Here is a 24,139-nt window from a genome sequence, read left to right on the forward strand (position 1 = left end):
AAACCACCTAGAAGCAAACAACAGGACTTGTGGTACAACAGATACAAAGACAGGTACTAGCCAAGACTTGCAAGGTCAGCTAGGACAGCTTCTGGTAGGAGGTTGCATCTGAGCTGAAAACTGAAGAAGAAATAGTAGCCAGGTTGGGGGAAGGGGAGGGGGCTTTCAGACAAAGGAAGCAGGGTACGTGCCAATCACGGACACATGGAAAAGCTGGGCGCTGGCTATGAGTCAAATACCAAGAGAATGAGTGACTTCACTTCTTTTAAATATAATGAGACAAAAAATTCCACGCAATAAGGGGTAGAAAACCAGTCAAGTGATTTCATATCCTTTTATTCCTTTCAAAAATACTATCTAAACAACATTCAGGTAGGACACACGCTGCCTGAAGATTAGACCCTGCAGCTCTGTGGAAGATCCCAGACCTCATAGTGGGGATGGATGACAGAGGATTGCCATCACCCATACCACGTCACTGAAACGTGTCCAGGATGTCTTTCTAGTAAATCATGAAGGTCTCCAAATTATTTTCTGCTTTCCAAAGAAGAAACTGTGGGCCCACATTATCTATATCCCAATAGGTCCTGTGATATTGTGACTTATAGTAAGAAATACATACTAGGTCTTCATCCCTGTTTCTGGCACAGAGCCCCTAAAACCATTGGAATTTCCTAAGTAATGAGAGCAATAAAATTAGGTGATTTTTGTTCTGTTAATGAGATGATTTTTGGAAAGCACCTAAGGAGGGGGGCTGGTTGCCAGAAGAACCAACCAATGTGACTGGGGGGGCTGGAACTTTCAGTGTCCCCCACTGACCTCTAGGGAGGGGAAAGGGGGGTGGAGGTTGCACCAATCACCAATACCAATGATTTAATTGGCCATGCCTATGTAATGAAGCCTTTGTAAAAACCCAAAGGGACGGAGTTCCAAAAGCTTCTGTGTTGGTGAAAATGTGGAGACGTGGGGAGAGTCGTGCCCTAGGAGAGGCCATGGAAGCGCCACACCCTTCCCCACACCTTGCTTATGTATCTTTTCCTTCCAGCTGCTTCTGAGTTATATTCTTTTATAATAAACTGGTAATCTAGTAAATAAAATGTTTCTCTGAGTTCTGTGAACCACTCTACCAAATTAATCAAACCCAGGGAACGAGTCATGGGAACCTCTGATATACAGCTGGTCAATCAGAAGCACAGGTAACAATCTAGGCTTTCCTTTGGCATCTGAAGTGGAGGGCAGTCTTGTAGAACTGAGACCTTAACCTGTGGAATCTGATGCTATCTCCAGGTAGATAGTGTCAGAATGGAGTTGAATCGTAGGACACCCAGCTGGTATCCAAGAACTGCTTGGATGTGTGTTCTTCAGTCCTCAAGCACTTCATGCTGTTGACAACCTCCTTTGTTGCACCTCCATACTTCTTCACGGTTCAGTATTGTTGCTATTTTGAATTACCTATGAAGGATACACCATCATCTTTTCCATAGTAAGTGCCTCTCAAGAAAGAAATTGTACCTGACATTCATATTTGTGTCCCCAACACCAAGTACAACAGTGAGCACATAGTAGGGGCCCAGTGGTTGTTTGTGAGTGTATGGATAGATAGATGGTTGGGACAATAGACGTAGGCTGGTTTCCTACCCTTAAATGACTCATATGTTTCATTCTTAGATTTTCTCTCCTAATTCTAGCTTGCCTTGAGCAATCTCATTCAATTCCATAGTTTTAACTCTTCTTTAGAGACAAACATTGCTATCAGTTTCTCAGTATTTTTTATCCTTGTTACAATGTATAAACAGACAAAAAGTTCATACTATATATACTGCTATAAAATTTGCTTTTTTTTCCCATTAATATGTCATGTAAATTATTCTATATCATTGCATACTTCATACTTCACTCTTAATAGCTGCATAGTATTCCATTGTAGGGAAGAAGTGCTAGAATTTAATTTCTGTTGATGAACATATAATTTATTTCTAAATTTTCTTTCTAACAATAATGCTATACTGAATATCTTTATAAATATATCTTTGCACAAGTGTGTGAATGCTTCTGTAGGATAAATTCCTGGAAATGGATCCATTTTAAATTTTTCATAAATACTGACAAACTCTTCTCCAAAAATAAATATTTTATCAGTCCACCTCCCTACCAAGAGTTGCTTTGAGAGTAGCAGTTTCCTCATATCCTCACACATACTAAATGTCATAAATTTTAAAATCTTTGCCAATTGGATATGTGAAAAATATATCACTGTGCCTTTAATCTCCATTTCATTGAATATAAAGAGAATGGACAGGGGCGCCTGGGTGGCGCAGTCGGTTAAGCGTCCGATTTCAGCCAGGTCACGATCTCGCGGTCCGTGAGTTCGAGCCCCGCGTCAGGCTCTGGGCTGATGGCTCAGAGCCTGGAGCCTGTTTCCGATTCTGTGTCTCCCTCTCTCTCTGACCCTCCCCCGTTCATGCTCTGTCTCTCTCTGTCCCAAAAATAAATAAATAAATAAATAAATAAAAATAAATAAATAAATAAAGAGAATGGACATTTGCATTTATTCTTTTATGAACTATGTGTTCGTATATACTGTTTGTTCTTTTTTTGGAGAGTTGACTTCTTATTAATTTGTAAGAACTTTTGTAAGTATTGTTTTGCCTTATTGGTTGCAAACAGTTTTCAATTCAACGAAGCATTTTTCAGTGCATATAGGTATGTTCTTGGTGGATTTTATCTTTTATTAATATTAAAATAGTCCCTCTGTTCTGTTAGTGTATTTTGTCTTAAATTCTTTCTCTTATATTTCATTCCTAATTTCCTTTTGCATGCATTTACCTGATGCATCTTTTCATGTCTCTTTAAAAATAATTCTTTGTCATTTTTGAGAGAAAAGAGAGAGAGCGAGTAGGGGAGGGGCAGAGAGAGGCGGGAGACAGCGAATTCCAAGCAGGCTCTGCACTATCAGCACAGAGCCCGATGCAGGGCTTGAACTCACCAACCGCCAGATGGTAACCTGAGCTGAAGTGGGACGCCCAACCGACTGAGTCACCCAGTCGCCCCCTTTGTCATTTGTTTTTAAGTATGTGTCTTATAAGCAGAAAATAGCGATCTTGCTCTTTCACCTAATTGGAAAGCCTTTCCTTGTTAGTGTGTACGTGTGTTGTTGAACGGTGTGGGGAAGAGAAGGAACTCATTCACATTCATCCTGCCCGCTTATATATTCTTACTACTGACGTAGTGTTATTGGTGCCTTCTCAATTTTACTTCAACTTACTATACCTGCTTTTTGCTTCCTTTCTTCTTTATTAGCGTGTGCTTATTGCACTCTAACAAATATAAGTGAACTTCTATTTCTCTATCAAAGCCAAGAATTAATCAAAATCTATAACCTATCTCCACACTACCATCAAGATCAGAACTTCAGCAGAATTTTAACTCCTCTCCCCACTCCTAGGTTTCACTGAAGTAACCTGAAATTTTAGTCACAGATTGTTTTCTTGTTCTCATCTGTCTCCTCTGGTATAAAAATCTTTAAAATTTGCATTAAACTTTACAATGACAATATCAGTTAGTTACTATAAGTTTCATGCTCACCATTCTATCATGTATGCCTTGGCTTTCCTTCTCGACTTCTTTATTCTGATTTATTTTTCATTTGGGTGGAGTGTTTCCATGAGAAACTTTTGTTATAAAATGTGTGTAGTAGTATGTTTTCTGTCTTTTCACATATTCACAATTGAATGATAATTTGTCTGCATGTAGAATTCTGGGGTCGTGGTCCTTTTTCCTTAGAATCCATCAGCTCTTAGTTTATACTATTTACCTATGAAAAGTCGATTCCAACCTTAGTAGCTTCCTTGATGAGTAATCTGGTTTTTTCTGCCTGGAAGCTTGGGTTGAGAATTTTCCAAGGGTATGAAGTATTCAAAAAAGAATTAATGTCTGTCCCAAGGATTTAATGATTTCACAAAAGTAAGTTAAGAATAATTTATATTCTACTTTAAAAAGTGGCTAATTTTCACCAAAGGCATAATAATTAGTTTTTTTTCTTAACCAAGTAGCAAAAGAGCAAATGTGATTTATCTCTATGATTAAAAAAATAGGTTATGCTTAATGAATGATTTTCTAATAGCAATGGTTTTGAGAAAAGTTTATAAAACTAAGCACTACAAAATAAGCTTCTCAAAATTCCAGGAGGGTCCCCGGAATTGGGAGGGAATCCTAGATTCAATCACATAACATTCAGCAGTGGAAGACAATATGTCAGGCACTCTACCTACATTATTTTCTTCAGAAGTGGTTCTCAAAGAAGTTAAACACTTAGTCAGGACCCCAACACTGGTAGGTAAGTGGCAGAACATAAATTTGAACCCAAGACTTCATGCCTCCAGTACACAGCCTCTTTTCAGCACACCATATTATGGGGAGTGTCTACAACATACAAGGCATTTATTTGGCTAAGAGTTGTGAGGGATGCAAAGGCGAACACGACGGAGTCCCAGCCTTCAAGTTGGGTATATCACGGTAGTTGTTATCTAGGTAAACCCTATTTAATGAACTTTCTTTTCTTAAAAAGTAGCATTTTTCTTCTTGTAAGTAAAAATTAGGCCACAAGCCTGTGATTCAGAAGGAAAGTGTCCTTATCCAGGTGCATTTTTACACGTTAGCATTTAGGGCAAATTGCCCAGAAATCCAATACTAATTTACCCCCAGGATCTCAAGCCCATAGTTACTGTTGGAATTTTTGGCAAGCAGATTTCCCCAAGGGTAATAGTCAAATTAAGAAGTATTTTAAAGAAAAGGTGTGAGAGTCTTAGGCAACAGTTCAAAGCTTGGTGTTCAAAGGTGGGGAGGGGTACTCAACCAGGCGGTGCTCCAGCAGTAAAACAGGTGAGAGGTCACCTGTTTACCTTGCCTAAGCTCCTGTGTAATGGATCAGTGTGGAGCTTGATGTGCAATGGTGACAATCTTTACTTTGCACTCAAAATTAGAGTAGATCATGTTTAAACTTCCAACTCCAAAGTTACTATAGCAGATTGGAGAGGTAAACATGTCCTGGGTCAACCCTGAACTCTCCGCAAGTATGAAATACCAGTGTGAGTTTGGCAATCCGGATAAACACCTCCCACACCCCTACCAGTCTCAAAGCAGAACCCAAATTGATGAATTCTGTCCCCATCCCTTAGGTCAACCAGAAGAATAATAATAGCAATGATACTGGTTAACTTTGTTGTCTATTTACTATGTAGTTTGTACCATCCTGAGTGCTTTAGTTTCCTTTAGTCCTCACAACAATATTACAAGCTTATTTATGTATCTATTTTATACATGAGAAAACGGAGACCCAGTGAGATTGATTTACTGAAGACTACACACCAAGTAAATGACAGATCCAGGATCTGAACCCACATTGACTGGCCCTGAGCATGCATTACTGACCACTACCATTTATTTACAAAGTTTCACGTGGTTATATAGGACCTTTAGGGAAAATTTTCTCTATCACTTGGATCAGTCTTGCTCAAGCTGAGTGTAAGTTCGGTTAAGGAAATTGACTTGATAGAGGACCAGCTCCTACAAAGTTAAGAGCCTTTGTGGATTCCAAAGGGATTTAGAAGAAGGAATGTTTTTAAAAAATTTAAACATCAAGATGGGATGGACTGGAAATCGGTGGGAGGCCAACATTAAGGGGAAACTAAAACTGAATGGGTAGGTCAGTACTCATCCCCAAAACAGTCTGTAGCAACAAGATTAAGTCATGCCCCACCACCTGGTAAGGAAAAGGTACTGAACCTGCTCACTCACCTAATCAGAGCTGATTGAAAAATTGAGTATGTTGAGTCAAATGGAAGCGTTATGGGAAAGGGGCTGCAAAAAGGCAGAGACTAGACACTAGAATAAACATAAAAGGAACAATAAACATAAAAGGTCCATGTCCAATTCCAACTTGAGAAAACATCCACTGATAATTTCCCATTCTGAGTTATATTTAAATGTCTACTGTCAAGATATCTGACCTACTTTAATGTCTCTTTCTTGTATGCTTTGCATAAAATAAATGTTTAATAAAAGTGTGTTCATTGCTAGCAAGTGTAAGATGCAAGGAAAGGCAGCCCTCTGTTATTCCTGTCTCCCACCAATCATCTTGGAGAATCACTTTCTCTTTGCCAGTGAGCACTCCCCAGGATAGGACACTGACTCTAGAAAGCCTTCGAGCTGTGTTCACAACTAAGCACTGGCTAGGTATGTTATACAGCTGCTCCAGATGAGCTTGACCAGTAAGATATGGGGCGTGGCAAACCAAGGAATCAGCAGTCCAGCATAAGGCAGCCAATCTGGTTTTGTTTTATTTTTAAGAGTCACAAGAGTATCTCACCCTGACTAAAATGTGGCTTCAGCAAAGTAAGACTAATAAGGAACCCAGAGGTAAGAACACTAGGTATGGGCTTTCCTGGCCAGCTTTTTAACTTTATATGGCTGTGAAAAAACTGAGTTGTTGTTGTTGTTGTTGTTGTTGTTGTTGTTGTTGTTGTTTGAATCTTCTCATATTCAAGGTTTCCAGTCAAGGATGTCTCTGGCTGTCAGGAGAAAATGTTGGCAGCAGGAAGGGGAAATTGGTCACCTTTTATTTCCATCAACCCCAGAGGCATTGCTTTTTGCCAGACTGCCCACCCCACATGAAAGGATTCTCTTTATTTTGGTTTTGATCTAGTTCTCTGGCAAAACAAATGTGAATTTTCCTAGCACTTCCCTTCCTCTGGCCAAGGCACAGACTGTTTGCTTGGATACATGGTCTAATTTCTATAATCCTCTAACCTGTAAGAGACTTGTGCACCAGAGTTGATGGTGGGTCTGTTGGGGATCCATCTAGAACATCTGAGGGCTCATTTCCTGAGGGGTCATTTCCTGAGGAGGGGACACATGCCTAGAGAAGACATAAGCTCCATGAGATGAGGGTCTGTGTCAGTCTTGAGCAATCCTATGTTCCCAGCACTGATCATAATACCTGGCACATATGGAGATCCAGTACATGAGAGTGGGTGTTCAATAACTTCTTCTACAAACTTACTTTTGTACAGAAATTAGTAGTGCTAGATGGTAGTGCATAAAATAATCTGGAAGGAATTCTATTCCAACTGTATTCTCAGTGGCCAACAGTATAGATAGTAACATCTTTTCCCAAAGTATTTTGTGGGACACTAGACTCAAAATGTGCTCAGCAAAAAATGGATCGCACAGTCAAGTAAGCTGGACATACTGCGTACCTTCACGTTAACCTATTAAAGAGGTTCTTCGGTTTTTCTGTTTAGAAACATGTTTAACTTTAACCCAAAATTTCTTAAAATTTTTTGACCGTGGAATCTTCACCTTGCACCTACTACCTACTATCCCATGGAAGTAGTGCTCCTCTGAACTCACTTTGGAATTATATTTGGAAAGACAGAATTATGTCGTGATTGGCCCTCCATTGCTCTCAATAGTCCCTTGAATGGATATTCAGGACTTTCCTCTAAAATCATTAATTACGTGAACCTGATGACTTATAATTTTCAAATCATCCTGCATGAACATAGGGCTAATGAGTTCCTTCTGCCTTCCTATGAGGAGAGGTTGGCACTCTCCTCTCTCAGGACAGGAGTTGACTACGAACAGCTTCTACATCAGCTCAGCAGTCTTGTGCATTCCCTAGTATGGAGCTCCAAGGGACCCAGGGACCTGGTGAGAGAGGGAATTGGACTTCTGTTCATGAACCCTGGCTTCTTCTTGTGACTGCCTATGTGTCAGCTTGGCAAGGCTAAAGTACTCAGTTATTAAGCGCCAGCCTAGGTATTGCTGTGACGATAATTTGCAGATGTGGTTAACATCGACAATCAGTTAACTTCAAGTAAACAAGATTGTCCTCAATCATCTGAGTGGCCTCTTCCAATCAGAAGAAAGACCTTAAAAGCAAAACTGAGGTTTTTTTTCCTGGGAAGAAGAAATCCCACTTGTGGATAGCAGTTCCGGTTCCTGCCTGAGAGTCTCCAGTGTCTTGCAGGTTCTGGTCTTCAGTAGAACCTTGACTGATGTACTGTCCACTGTAGCTTTCCCTCATCAGCATCCCTCTCAGCCAGGCTAACACATTTTTCAAGCACAGTAACAAGCCCAAAGGGATGGACAAAGCATCTTCCCCTCAGGCCATGGAAAGGATCTGCCTCAAAGCAGCAGGAAGTGCAGTCTGCCTGACAAGAAGACTGGGAAGGAGAGACAGGAATACCCTTTGCCTTCAGACCCTGGTGTACAGGTTCTCCCTGAGGCAGTTTGTGTCTCTTCCAATGTTGCTTCCCAGTAGTGGGGCCAGGTGGGGGGCAGTTTGGGGCTTGGGGGGTGGAGGTGTGGGGGGAAGGGGGAAATTGCTCAACACTGAAGTATTTCCATGCCTAGGCACAACCAGGTGAAATAATTGTGGAAAAAACACTTGCTTTCAATTTAATGATTTATTCACAGTTTAATGGTATCTCAGGGCATTTATTTTGCATTTAAGATGAAAAGCATAGATTTATATATATTATGGAAATAGATGTACTTCTCATTTTGTTTTTTTATTTTTTTTTTAATTTTTTTAACGTTTATTTATTTTTGAGACAGAGAGAGACAGAGCATGAACAGGGGAGGAGCAGAGAGAGAGGGAGACACAGAATCCGAAACAGGCTCCAGGCTCTGAGCTGTCAGCACAGAGCCCGACGCGGGGCTCGAACCCACGGACCGTGAGATCATGACCTGAGCCGAAGTCTCAGTCAGTCTTAACCGACCAAGCCACCCAGGTGCCCCAATGTACTTCTCATTTTGAAAGCCCAATCTGCTCAGTGGCACTGACATGAGGGAGAGATGGGACACACCTGTTTGTGCACTCACATGGGTGTTCTTTAAGCTGTGTCTAGAGAGGACTTTAATTTTTACAATATGTGGTTAAAACACTAAAATGTGCATACTCGGTGATTCCAGGTCTAAGATTGTATCCTGAGGATATACGTAAAGTTGTAACTTATAAAAGATCTCATCTCAGTTGTGAAAAATCAGAAGCCACTTGCATGCCCAACAGCAAGGTTAGTAAACGATGGTAAGGCAATATATGGTAGAATAAAATAAAAATAGCTGTCATTCACTGAATAGTGTACCAAGCACTGTTCTATAAGGGCTTTATGTTCTCAACTCACTCAGTCCTCACAGCAAACCTACGAGGCACATTCTATGTCCCCTTTTTACAGATGAGCTAACTAAGGCACAGAGCGGCAAGGTGAAGTGCACAAGGTCGCACAGTTAGCAGGTGTAGGCAGGATTCCAGCCTGAGCACGTGGGCTCCAGAGCCCACGTGCTGCGTACATGCTGTGCCTCACTCTCAAGAAGGATGATGTTATTTCAAACACGCATATGTTCAGATACGTATACACAAAGCAGCTGCTCCAGATGAGCTTGCCCAGTAAGATATGGGGCAAACAAAAATGGAAATTCTACACTTTAAAATCAACGATCTTCCTTTTTTCTTTATTGCTCATCTGTATTTACTAAATTTTCTACAATGAATATCTAATATCTTACAGTTTAAAAATAAAAACCGTCAAAATCCATTTTATTATTTTGATTGAGAACAAACTCTTAATTTGTCTGGTCGGAGACTAGAGTCAGCTCAATGAAGACCAACGTTCAGGACAGCTACTCAAGCAAATTCATTCCAGAAGAATGTGAACCAGGCAGCACAGGGAGAGAACTCCTCCAGGGCACAAGTTCCAGGCCCCCTCGTCACACACACCATCAGTGAGCCAGTCAACCAACAAGCCCTCTGCTAGGAATATTGCTAATCTGAGAACATCTGCGCCTGCCCTTAGCTAGTTTCCAAAACCCCCGTTCTCTCAACCTGGCCAATCATTATGATTATTAACAGGGACCATGAGTTTCAAGTCCATAATCTTCTGAAAAGTCAGAAAATAAAATAAGTAATAAATAAATAATATAATAAATAAATAAAATCGGTGGTGAGTTGGGACTTCACAGAACTCTTTGTCCCTGGGTGTGTAGTCTTTATATTTATTGAATGAGATAAGAAAATAATCAGACATGTAAAGGTTAGACAGAACTGAATAGACTCTTACAGATAAACTTCAAATATCTTCATTTGACAAAGATCCCAAGGCTCAGAGAGATCAAATAACTTGCTCTCAGTTACCCAGACTGTCAGAGGCCAAACCATAATTAAAAACCAATTGTTTAGTGCCTAGTCCAACACTCCCTCTGTTTGAGCCATGCTACCTCAAGCATTTGGATTCCGTTGAAAGGAGGTATTGGTATAAAAACAATACATATTTTATAAAAACCATCTTGTATTCACTTTTATTATACTAGCAATACACACAAAAGTATACGGAGTAACGCATGCACATAGGTCCCCTTCCACATACCATGACAACCCCTCACCAAGAGGTAATTACCATGGTCAGTAATTTGGGATGTGACCTTCCAAACCCCTTTCCACAGATACCATACATGTATTTAGTGACATGCTAGAACGAGCTTATACTGGTTCTTGAGAGCCACCTTAAATGTTCAGGAAAAGTTGTGAGCTGGTTGTTAAACACAGTCAGAATTAAAAATTAATTTATATAAGCTTATAATTAAGTTGGATTAAAAACAAAGATAAAAAGTACTCAGAACTCATCACTTCCTTGTTTGTTTTACAACTTTTTACTGTTGTCTACATTCCTCGGGTTATCTCCATTTATTGGATCTGTACGATGGAAAGAATAATGGTGTGTTTCTCTACGTCTCTCCCCAGCTTCACATTTTTACATTTATAGGATCCACCATCATGGGAGCATTTACACCAAGGAAATTGACAAACGCTACAGATCAGGGTAGGCCCTCCCCTCGCTGAGACAGCCAGTTTTTGAGCATTTACTAGCATACCATAAGAGACTTTTTTACAAGTTCTTTTTTCTTTCTAATAAATAGACTATTGAAAACTTTTAAAAATCCGTTAAATGCATTTATTTTCCTTGGCGAAAATAGAGATGAAGCACTCACTGAAACATGTAAAATATCAACGTGTTTTTTAAACTATGACTCTTCTTCTCTCCCGCAATAACCTGCTCCCTTGATTATCTAAACTTCTATTTTAACCAAATCCCAGTTCCTTTTAACTTTCCTCTTCAAGGATATTACGCCTCCCCTCCTCAATTCACCCCCACATCTTTCAAGCTCTCTTAAGAGAGAAAGAGAATTTTTAATGGCAGAGGTGAAGTTTCCCGAAGGTAATTACTTAATAGGCAACCAAACAAGAATGGCTGGATTTGCTTGGCCATGGTAAGCACCAGCTCCTGCTAGGGGCCACTCAGGCACTCTGAGGCTCCTGAATGTCAGAGGGAAAGCAATATACTCAGGCCCTTTTGTTGACACACCAAAAGATTAGGTTTCCTTAAATTCCTAAGGAATTTCAGAAGATTAACTTTTAGATAGGAAACTTCATAGGCTGAGCAGGCTGAGAAAAGAAAAAAGAAAAAAATCATGTCACCCTCAAGCAGTTCCATCAAGGGATGAAATTTTAAATCACATCATGTCTCACACCCATTGCTTAGTGCAAAATAAATCACTTGAACAGAGGGCAAGCCAATTTTTACTTTAAAAATGTTGTGTCCTAAGGCTGTCTTCTTGAACTTCAAAAGCACACTTTGTAATTACTCTACCTATCAAAGGAAACTCAACATTTCACCTCCAATTTCTTCAGCTTGTGTTATCACTTTTAATTGTTAATAAACCACATTAATTTTAAACTGATTATTCTGTTTGGGAATTCAATGTTTTCTAACAGAATACACTGAATTATATATAAGTGGGCTTATTTATGTACCAGCTATAGTTAGGTGGGGCTTTTTCTCACTACCTGTCATTTGTTTTATTTTTAGTAATTTCTGTCCTTTTGGAGACTCATAGCAATTCATGTCCCTCATTTTTTTAAAGGAACATTTCTAGGAATAAGAAGGATAAAAAAAAAATGCCAGGGATTTGGGGGGGTTGGGGTTTGTGCTCAACATTGATATCATTTGCTTGTGGGTCATGAACCTGCCCATGACTTTTTATTTTTTTTAAAAAAAGCAAAGGACTAAGAAATAATTTGCTAAACTCAGACCACACCATCAACCTTCGTTCAGATTTGTTCATTTTCCTAACAGGATGTTCCCCAACCTGGAATTAACAAGACAAGTTCTTCTTGCTATCAACCTTCCTGCCTCTGTAGGCACTGACCATGTCTATTTGACAAAAGCATATATTTGCTTACAAACCATATTTATCCATCCCAGTCAATTTGTTTGTTACCAGCCATGGTAACAAACAAAATGGTCTTGAGATGGAAACATGCCATGTTTGTCTCCACTCTAGCATCAAGCTCAGAATTCAGGAGTTGAGAGCAGTTCCTGCTTGACTAAAAAAATTCTGAGAACATAGAACATCCTTCTCTCTACCTTAACTGTGCCCATAGTGCCGAACCCTCCACCTGGAGGGAGCTCCTTCTCCTCTGCCAACAAGACCGGTTCTGCATGCCCTTCCCAGCCTCCTGGATAACTGACATGCCTTCCACATTGGACCTCTTATCACCACCGCACCACCATCATCATCACCATCATCATCCTTTATCAAGGGCTTTCTGTGGTGCCAGGCACTGTTCTACATGTTTTACATGTGTTGATTTAAGTAAACCTCACCACGACCATTATTTTTAACACTCTGTAGACATAGATAGGACACTGAGGCACTGAGAGGTTCGTGTCCAAGGCCACTCAGCTGGTAGATGACAGAGCAGGCCAGCTCCAGGGACTGTGCACTCAAGCACTCTGCCGTACCTCCCTACTTCATCAAGCTACTCAGTTACCTATATAATTGCTTCTCCACTGGCCTAAGTACTCCCAGAGGGTAGGGACCATCCATCATGCATTCCTACATTCCCCGGGGTGCCTGCCATAGTAGCTGGTGCATAGTAGAGGCTCATTACCTGTTTATGGAATGAATGAATGGATTTTTCCTACCGTTTCCAGGTGTATGAACTGGGAGATGTCTCCGCAAGAAGACAGCCTATGGTGGCACCAAGCTGGTAGCCCTGGACGGTACATGGCCTAAAGTCAAAAATCTGTCCGCTCCTGGGCCATATAAGGTGAGCAACATAACTGATTTGGTCAATCAGCTAAACACTGATCGGTATCACCTCCCCTAGAAAGTTATGACAAGTAAAGTGCTACAGATGGCACCTGGCATACTGTAAGTCAATGATGGAGGTTCACATAAGCTAGCAGGGCTAATGTTACGTTGGTGGTAAGGTGGGGAAGGTTGACATATTAGCATATCTTTCTGATTCTTTTAGCAATCCGCTAACAAAATTATAATTTAAATTTATTTATTTATACATACCCTGTCTTTTCCCCCAAAACAGTTTATATATTCAGCAGATCTCTACATTGGAAGTGGAAAGAAATAAAAAAACAAAAAACAAAAATAAGGACAGTAAATGGAACTTAGAACGAGGCTAATACCAAAAAAAAAAAAAAGTGCATAATAGTCTTTATATATTTGCTATGGCTGAAGCAAAAGATTAAAATGTATATAGTAATTTATAATGTACATTCACAAAGACACTTCCTATGGGGTCTTCAAAGCAGCCATTCCCTATAGCTAATGTTATTATGCGCAGGTCACAGGCCAGGAACTTGAGGCTCAAAGAAATCAAGAAACTTGACTGAGTTCACACAGATAGTAAGTGTGACTGGAACCAAAGCCAAAATGAACCCTTTGGGGGAAGAAACTAATTCCAAAGCCTGTTGCCTAAGAGGACTCACAAATCCGCCACAACTTGAGCCATCTCTTCCAAATGGGAGAAAATAATGAACCATGATAGCTTGGGTAAAATCTTTCTTTGTCTGTTTAACCAACAATTATTACAGTATAATAATAATTTCGCAGATGTGCAAAATCTGAGTGTGATTCTAGTACTGATGTTTTGTGAGTCTGATGGTACATCTCCACATGCTTCTGCCCACAGAAGTTACACTCTTTCCTCCTCACAGAGCAGGTCTAGGCATCCTTTTCCTGAATTTGCGTTCTGGGTAAGGTCAGACTTCACCTCCTCCCCCGCCCTTTACCATAAGTTCCTCAGGTTTTAGTGGATCTCCTAGGGGGAATGATTGGGTCTTCTCTGCACAGGGTGTGAGGAAACACAGGACCAACATCCAGACACCTTAGCATAACCCTGATGCTGCCTCCTCACCTCTAATTTGATTGGAACCAAAATGTGAATCAGAAGGGGCTCAGACATGGTACTTGAAAAAAAGAGCACAAAGCAAGGAAACAAGATTTCTGATGATGAAGAAAGAATATTTACAGGCAGAGCATTTCTGGAAGAGTTGCTTCCAAAGAGGGACCTGTATCGTACTAGTCTCGGTGGGCTCTCCTTCTCCTCCACCCCTCCAACCTCTGTACTCCCTCCTTCACCTCCCCTGCTCCCCTCACCACCTCCAGGGCTGTTCCTCACCTGAGCAACTCTAAGGAAAGTGCTTTGGATCCTGCTTTTCCAGAACTGTGCTTCTGAGCCTCTGCTTCGGTCCTCAACATCTACAGAAGGTTTCACTGTGGAGTATACCACTCAACACAGTGAAGAAACATAATAGTGCCCACTTAGACATGGGATTAATTGCAACCAGACACACCTGAAGAACAAAAATTCCTTAGCCTCCTGCTGACTTACTGTGTGAAGGAGGGGTCCTGCTGATGTGTTAGCAATCTTCCCCAAACAATAAAGTAATCTAATGCTTTCTGTTTGGGGAGCAAATCACCACTAATGGGATCTTGCCAATGACACCAACACCCTTGCTGGCCCTCACCTTTCCTGACTTTCCTTATATGGCCCCTCTCTGACTGTGATAATGTACCAGCCTGTACGGATATAGATACTTCTCTTTAGCGAACTAATCACAATTCTAGGGGGAAACCCCAACATCATCTTCTGACTATCCGGAGGCCAACAATTTTGTCTTAGCTATAAAAAACCACCTATGACCAATAGACTGTGGAGATATAGATATATAGATATATATATAATTTATTTATTTTGAGAGAGAGGGAGAAAGCCTCTCCCAGGAGAGAGGGGCAAAGATATATATAGATATAGATATAGATGATATAGATATAGATATAGATATAGATATAGATATAGATATAGATATAGATAGATAGATATAGATAGATAGATATAGATATAGATATACACACATATATACACACACACACACATACACACACACACACACATATAAATATATATATATATATATATATATATATATATATATATACACATACATACATATATGGAGAGAGAGAGAGAGAGAAAGAAAGAATCCCAAGTAGGCTCCCCACTCAGCACAAAGCCTGATGTGGGACTCAATCCCACAACCCTGGAATCATGACCTGACCAACTGAGCCACCCAGGCGCCCCTGTGGGTGTTTTTTTGTTGTTGTTGTTTGTTTGTTTAGTTTGTTTGTTTGTGGGTTGTTTTTTTTTCGCTGTGGAAGGACATGAAATAAAATCTAAAGATACATCAAAAAAAGAAAGGGGAAATAAGTCTAATCATTCAGTCAAATACTCTGCTAAGACAACCACAAAACAGCATCATGGAACAAACTTGGGAGATAATGTAGTATATAGTATGTAGTTGCAGAAATCGAGGCCCAAAGAAGTTAAATGAATGCCCCAAGGCCACAGTACGAGTTAGTGTCTAGACAAGAAGCTGAATGAGCAAGGCAGGCAGCAGGAGAAGAAAAGCACTAAAAGAAGGCAGCCTGAGAATCCAAGACTGCAGGACTGTGCAAGCTACTTGGTCAATTAGAGACAGACACACCCTGGGGTCTCCTGCTGGTCCCATACATTGCCTCCATCCCCACTGCCATTTCCACTGTTTACATGCCTCTCACTCATCCTGGACTGGGTGCCATTTCACATCTACATCTGGGATCTGTCACAGCTGATGAGCCGCAGAGTGGATGACAGACGTCATGTGAGCCCCTTCCCACTCAGTGGGTCCACTTTCTACGCCAGGAATAAAGCAGAAGTTCCTTTATTTATCCTTATTTATCTATGCCCTCTCCCTATCCACCCCCAGCCCCCCCCAAAAACTGTCTTGTCACAAAAAGATTTTAAGCCACCTTATTTTTTTTTAAGTCTTAAGCAGCAGAGGTTTATGACCTCTGTTTGCATTTTTTGAAAGTGCCACAATGAAGCATGAGTTCAAAGTGTCATCATCTTTTTGCAGGTGGATAGCTAAAATACCCTGTTCAACTTGCTTACCAAAACAAGTTAAAGAGAAATTGGAAAGAGGACTACAGCACATGTTAAAGGGTTTTTAAAAAATGAGTGTTATCACGTAAGAACTAACTTCCTTTTTCTATGGTCTGGTACTTGCAGCTTGAAATAACAGCTGGCCCTTGGTGACAGCACACTGAGGAAGCCACATCTGCCTCTAACAATCCTCTTGGAGGCTGAAGACTGAGGCTTGAGGCCTTAAAGGAGTCCTGAAGACTGGATTCTAATTTATTCACAGCTGATTTATTTATAGACTTTTTTTTCCTAAATTTCTTTGTGATGTTTAGTAATACACAAAGGTAAGTTTTCCCATATAAATAAAACTGATCACTACCACCAACTATATCAAAAAACAACTGTTAAACTGTGAGCCTTTGCAAAGAGGGGGAGTGTTCAGAGCCTGGATATGCAAAATAGCATCTGATATTGCATGTTTGGAGCAATCAAATACATCTGGGAAAAGAAACCCACTGCCGCTTAAAGTACCTGCTCTATTCTCTAGCACATCTGTGGTGCAATTAAAGAACCTAGTGCACAATTAAAATTCAGGTCAGCTAACAGCAACAATGGGGCTCTTTGATGTGAGGTCAGCTTTGGTCATTCTCATATACTCATTAAACAGGTTAATCAACTTAGTGCAGGATATAGGACAGGACTGACCAAAAATCTATTTAATTACCATTACCCTGAAAGCATTGGTAGAGAGATCTATTTTATTTGTTTGGCATAGCAACTACTGTTTCATTGTCACTGCATGCTAGAGCTAAAGGTGCCACTTCTGGAATTGTGTGCTTTTTTCACAGCTAATGACATGTAGATATAACACAAATATTTGTTTGTATTTATTATTAATGTATTATAAAGGCAGATGGCTTGGTGTATGTCTTTCCTTTTCCCCCGTGTACACTTCTCTCTTTTGGTTAAAGTACTGAAGCATGGGTTAAATTTGTGGAAGATGTCTCATGCTCTTTTCATTTGTTTGCTTTACCTTGGGTCAAGAAGGTGTGAATGTGACATATTCAGTCTGGATGAGTAAACTTGACTCATGTTCTCCTAATGGGTTTTATCCAGCACCTGTAAGGAAGGACAGGTAATATGACCAAGTAGTGCCTATGGTGAACACTCAAGTAGAAAGACCTGAACTTTAGGTCAAATAGACTTGGATTTGAATCCAGCTCCCTGATCTATACTCACTGACAAAATGAAGACAATAAGATGACTTTGCAGCATTGTTGTGAGGATACAATAAAATAATGTATATAAAGTGCTTAGTGCAGTGCTTGATACATGGTAGAACTTAATGATGCCTATTCATTAAGAAAATGCTTTCCTGAGTCACTGAGGAATCTACAACACCATTAATCAGGGTGCAATTTTCTCTTCCTACTTAAAACCAATATTCAGTGCTTCTCAAAACAAACCAGTTTTTTATAAGTTTGTTTATTTTATTTTATTTTATTTTATTTTATTTTTTAGTAATCCCTACACCCAATGTGGGGCTCAAACCCACAACCTCGAGATCAACAGTTGCATGTTCTCCCAACTGAGACCAGGCACCGCAATCAGTTTTTTTTTTAAATGACAAAACTGAACATACAATATATGGTGTTAAAGAAAATAACGAAAATTCATAACTAATGTGGTCTAAATGACTTCAACAGGAAGGCACTGTGAGTGGGTGTCACAGGTATTATAAATGCTTCTTGTGTCATGCCCGAATAAGATACAGGGAGTCCCATCTTTGGGGAACAGGAGGTGACATAGGAACACTCAAGGTTAAAAAATCACGAGTGCCTGGCTGACTCAGTTAATAGAGTCCATGGCTCGTGATCTCAGGGTTATGAGTTTTCAAGCCCCGTGTTGAGCATGGAGACTACATTAAAAAAAAAAAAAAAGTGGCGCCTGGGTGGCTCAATCGGTTAAGCGACCAACTCTTGATATGGACTCAGGTCATGATCTCACAGTCACGCGATTGAGCCCCTGCTTGGACTCTGCACTAGGTGTGAGCCTGTTTGAGATTCTCTCTCTCCTTCTCCCTCTGCCCCTTCCCCACTTGCATGCGTACACTGCTTGCTCTCTCTCTTAAAAAAAAAAAAAAAGGGGTTAGGGTACCTGGGTGGCTCAGTTGGTTGATCATCCCACTCTTGATTTCGGCTCAGGTCGTGATCTCCCAGTTTGTGAGATAGAGCCCCACGTCAGGCTCTGTGTTGACAGTGCAAGACAGCTTGGGATTCTCTGTCTCCCTCTCTCTCTGCCCCTCCCCTGCTCATGCCTGTGCATGTACATGTGTGTGTGCTCTCTCTCTCTCTCTCTCTCTCTCTCTCAAAAAATAAATAAATAAACATTTTTTTAAAAGGTTAAAAATCATAAGTAGCCCCATATCCCTTTGGAAAATACACTTGATTCTTGTTACTCATGGTAGTTATGTTCTGTACAGTCACCACAACTCCTGAATCAGCAAACACTGAACCAGTGTTCCCAGGGGGAAATATAGGGTTAAGTTCCTATGAGCTTCTTGTTACAACATTTTTGTCAAGAAATCAATACAAAACCTTATTTTGTATGTGTTTCTCTTTAAAGACATCTTATTTAACACATACTGTTGGTTCATTAACATTGAACTCACAGCCAACAGCACTTCAACTCGTGTCTGAATGAAGCTTATCTACTGGAGGAAGTTTCTCCATAAGGCAGGATCACAACCTCTTGCACACAGACAGCAACTCAGTATTGTTCTTGGGGTCATTTTACACAGCAAAAATACCAACAAAAAGCACAAAAATACAAAAAGCAGATTAAATTGACCACAAAAAGGATACTTGTTTATCATGTGCAAACAGAAATAAGAATACAGTGCCGGATTGTTCAACCACAGCTGAGAAATGTGTGTTGGGCAACTCAAAGTTTTCACCATTCCACCCATGCCCAATATCTATTGGGGGCAGGGGGTACAAATAAATTTTAACAAGTAGGTGAATTCACAATTGCAAAATCCATGAATAATAAGGCTCAACTGTCAACTTGAAATTTGACATGTCCCCTCTCAATAAGCCCTATATGGCAAGTCTTTTCTTCAGTGTTTGATGGAAAGCTCCTTTGGGAAATTACCAGATAAAGTCACTGAGTGGCATTTAGGGGACACGTTGCGTGAAAAACACTATAGTAACTATGTTGTGTTTATTATGTGCCAAGCACAAGTCGAAGTTTAGTTTATTAATTAAATATATGTTAATAGTTTAGTTATTTATTAAATACTTTTATTATTTAATGATTCAAGTTGTTGCTTTCCTCTATTTTTGATTTAGAAAAGTTAGTTTGGGTGCCCTAGGAAGGAAGCTATCCCAGGTGGTTGGAAGTAGAAAAGCGTACCAGTAGGAAGACTAGAAGCCATGGATTTCTAGAAGTGTTCTCTCACCCCACCTCTTATATAAGAGCATCTATTGATTCATGCTGAAACCAGCCACTACTAGCTAGGCTCAACAGGGTCAGCCAAGTGGAATCTACTTCAGAGAGCTACATAATTCTCAGGATGACAAAGTGTTACACCTGGATGGGAGCCTAATCGTCATCTAATTGAATCTCGCTCAATCTTCCTCGCTCTCTCTTTTTTTTCTTTTTTCACTTTTAATTTTTTTTAATTTATTTTTGAGAGACAGAGAAAGAGCATGAGCAGGGGAGGGGCAGAGACAGAAAGGAGACACAGAATCTGAAGCAGGCTCCAGGCTCTGAGCTGTCAGCACAGAGCCCGATGCGGGGCTCGAACCTACGAACCCTGAGATCACAATCTGAGTTGAAGTCAGATGCCCAACCAACTGAGCCACCCAGGTGCCCCCCCCCTTAAAATAAATAAATAAACAAGCGTAACAAATATGTTATAAAATCACATTGTGGTTTAAAATGTGGCACTGAAGAAGGGATATACAAACAGACCAGTGGAGTGGAATACATGCATGGCCATAAAACACACACACACACACACACACACACACACACACACACACACAGCAAGTTTATATGGATGTATGGGTAATCACCTGTAGCACCACTTGAAATCATTTACCAAAATAAATTATAAAGAACTAAACATTTTTATAAATTAGAAAATACAGATATGATATAGATTGATTAATTTTACAATAGTGGATGAAATTACAGAAGAAAATATCAACTACGTAAAATATTTAATCCTCTGTTTAATAAAAAGTAAAGAAAATGAGAATTATATTTTAGCAGACTCTGATGATTGCCTACCCGGTGTCCATTCTTTCCTATTTACTTGCTAACAGAACTCCAGTGTTGCCAAAGGAGCAAGGTATCCAATTAATAATCCTGTCTTAGACATCTTTGCAGCAAGGGGTGGCTATGTGGTAAGTTAGGAAAGAAGAAAAGTATCGGAGACTGTTGAAGAAGGCATCCAGCGAAACTTCACAAAAAAGACACACTGCAGCAAATGCTTGGTGCTCTTCCCAGTTCCCCTCAGAAACCCTTTATCTGCTGTGTGTGACAACATTCTTGTTTCTGGAGGTTCTGATCCTGACAGCTCACACCTGTTACTTTCTTCAACGACCTTTGAGCTACTAGAGTATCTTTGCCTAGATGTCAGAAGGGCCTGGGTGTTCACCTCCCCATCCTTCCCCCTTGCCTGGGGTGGGGGTCTGAATGTGGGAGCTACTTGGCTTTGAGAGGACACCAACCTGCCTGATTTATGCTTAGAGTCCAAGATGGGGCTGCAGCACTCCCTTGCGTGGCTTTATCTTCTTCTCTATGCTGTTTCCCTTACTCTACTCATCAATTTCTCCCAGAAATACTTCCTACGTAAGTCACTAACACAAGAACGGGCCAAGGCCTGCTTCTGGGGAATCTGACCTAAGACATATTCTCAGCTGGCCTGCCCTTTCATCTTTTGTTCCTTCACGCTGCCACCTTTTTTCTTTTTGGAGCATGGGAGAAATGCCTGGAGGTTCAGCAGCCATCTGGCAAACACGAGGCAAGAAGCACCAGGTCACAGATCCATACACTAAGGATGATATAGCAAAAAGACTGGGAAAACCTGATTACCTGATGGTTTAATTAAATTGTCCTACTAGTCCTGGATAGACTTATTTTTGCATAAAACAGGTAACTACTTACCGAGGTGCCTGGTGGGGCATATAATAACACCCGCCCCCCCCCCCCAAAAAAAAGATGTCCACATCCTAATTCCTTAAACCTGTAGCTGGGCCATGTTACACAACAAAGAGGAATTAAGGGTGCAGATGGAATTAAAGTTGCTACTCTGCTAACCTTAAAGCGGGGAGAGTAGTCTGAATTATCCAGGTGGGCCCGGTGTAATCACAAGAGTTTTTAAAAGCAGAAACGGAAGCAAAAGAGAGATCAGAGCTAAAGAAGATGTGATGGTAGAAGCAGAGGTGGGAGGAATTATATGTGAGAACGACCACTCACCTCTGCCCGCTGCAAAGACGAAGACAGGGGCCACCAGCCAAGGCATGCAGGCGGCCTCTGGAAGCTGGACAAGGCGAGGAAACAGATTCTCCCCCGTAGAGCCTCCAGAAGGGAACACAGCCCTGCCAACTCCTGGATTTTAGCCCAATGAGACTCATTTTGGACCTCCGACCTCCAGAACTGTTAAGAGTAAGTTTGTTTCGTTTAAGCCATCAAGCTTGGTAATTTGTTACAACAGCAATAGAAAACCAATACAGCCATGTATATTTGAAATTTGCTAAGAGAGTAGATCTTAAGCATTCTCATCCAAAAAAAGGCAACTATGTGAGGCGACAAATATGTTAATTAACTCGATTGTGGTAATGATTTCACAATGTATACATATATCATATCATCATGTTCTATACTTTAAACATACACAATTTTGTTTGACAATTATTCTTCGATAAAGCTGGGGAGAGGAGGGAGGAAAACTAATATACCTGGTTTTCTGTCAATTGCAGACTAATTCAATCCTAAATGATATTTTTTAACTGAAAATGGGTAATATTTTTGATATAATAAAATCTTATACAAATCAATAAAAAACACTAAACCAATAAGTTGATGGGAATATAACACATGTAAACAAAATACACCATGAAGAAGTATAGGTGTTAAGAAACGACATAGAAATAGGTTTTCTACAAAAACATATGAAATATTTTTTTAAATGTTTATTTTTGAGAGAAGAGAGAGCACAAGTGGGGGAGGAGCAGAAAGAGAGGGAAGCACAGATTCAGAAGCAGGCTCCAGGCTCTGAGCTGTCAGCACAGAGCCCGACACGGGGCTCGAACCCACGATGCTTAACGACTGATGCTTAACCAACTGAGCCACCCATGTGCCCCTGAAATATTTCTAAATATCAAGAGAAAATCATTACAAAATTACATGAAAAAGCAAGACAGAATTTATATTGTGTGTTTCCAACTATATTTTATAAATAAGCATGGGGGCTCTTGAGTGGGTCAGTCAGTTAAGCATCACACTTCAGCTCCATGATCTCATGGTTTGTGATTTCAAGCCCCACATTGGGCTCTGCACTGACAGCACGGATCCTGCTTTGGATCTTCTGTCTCCCTCACTCTCTGCCCCTCTCAAGCTTCCTTTCTCTCTGTCTCTCTCAAAAATAAAACTAAAAAATTAAAAAATAAAAACAAGCGTTGAAAAAGACTGAAAGGAAAGAATAAAAGGAAAGGTTTTTGAAACAGCAAGATTTGGGGTGTCTTTTCCTTCTTTCTATTACCTTTTCATACAGGCCATCCCTAAATGGCTAGCTCTCTCACTTTATTCAGTTCTCTTTAATAGAAAAAAGAAAATAAACTATGCCTTAAAAAATAATTGTAACACGAATACAAAATAATTATAACCCAAAATGCTACTTGCCCTAATACATGGAGGGAAGTGTAAGGCCAGGTGCTGGCACAAAGGAGGGGTGAGGTTTTGCCTAGGAACACTGGGAAGGCCTCACAGTGGGGGCAGGCAATTGAGTAGGGTCTTACCGAGGCCCACAAAGCAAGCAGGACGCTGCAGACAGAAGAAGGCACAAGGCCAAGGTGTTGAGTAAACTGCAAACAGCTGCGATGGCCAGAACGCAGAGTGGGAAGGAGAGAGCAGTGAAAGACTAGGTATGGATATGGAGAAGCCTGAGCTGAAAGGGTTTACATCATAAGTACTAGAGTTTGACATTTACTGTACTGGGAAGTAACTTTTGGCAGGAAAGAGCTGTGGTTGTATTATTTTATAAGGATTTTTCTGCTGCAGTGTGAGGATGGACAGGGGACCAAAGGCAGTGGAATAAGTTAGTTTGATTGCAATTATCCAGGCAAGAGGTCCAAACTGAATGCAACAGATATTTGAGGAATTTATGAGCCAAGGCAAATGAGTTCAAGGAAATAGGGGGGCTAATTTCCAGTGTTTACTGAGCCTCTTTCTACCAATATTTCCCTGGCTTTTTAAATGAGAGGTAACATGCATACAGAAAGTCATGGATATAAATGCATGGCATGTACAACTCCATGGATTATCACAAAGGAACCCACTCACGTAATCACCCTCCAATGAATGGATCATATCTTGGACTATTGGAGCCTCAAAGGAAGTGACATCCACTTGCTTGGGCCAACAACCCAGAAGTCATCTTTTATTCTTGTCTACCCTTTGTATCATACATCTAAGTCATCAGAAGTCCTGTCAAGTCTACCTTCAAGGTATATCCAGAACTCAACCTGTTCTCACCACCTCCACTATTACCCTACTGCAACCTACCATCATTTCCACCCTGGACTA

At 40.5% G+C, this 24,139-nt stretch overlaps 1 protein-coding gene across 8 annotated transcripts in view; it reads right to left on the bottom strand.

Moving 5' to 3' along the window:
* The window catches only part of LOC131507217 (uncharacterized), a 74,105-nt gene that overhangs the window by 20,995 nt on the left and 28,971 nt on the right, over positions 1-24,139 (bottom strand). For 2 of the 8 annotated variants that reach the window (XM_058721710.1, XM_058721707.1), the window contains exon 4: positions 21,812-21,991. In XM_058721710.1, the coding sequence (XP_058577693.1) occupies positions 21,812-21,991 (180 nt within the window). Of the gene's footprint in view, positions 1-10,329; positions 11,504-13,425; positions 13,468-14,542; positions 14,638-17,196; positions 17,444-20,620; positions 21,387-21,811; positions 21,992-24,139 lie in introns of those variants that run through there. The other 6 variants (XM_058721709.1, XR_009259394.1, XM_058721708.1 and 3 more) reach the window with 6 other exon arrangements.

The sequence above is a fragment of the Neofelis nebulosa genome, chromosome 3, assembly GCF_028018385.1.
Source record: "Neofelis nebulosa isolate mNeoNeb1 chromosome 3, mNeoNeb1.pri, whole genome shotgun sequence".
In the NCBI taxonomy this organism is placed as follows: domain Eukaryota; kingdom Metazoa; phylum Chordata; class Mammalia; order Carnivora; family Felidae; genus Neofelis; species Neofelis nebulosa.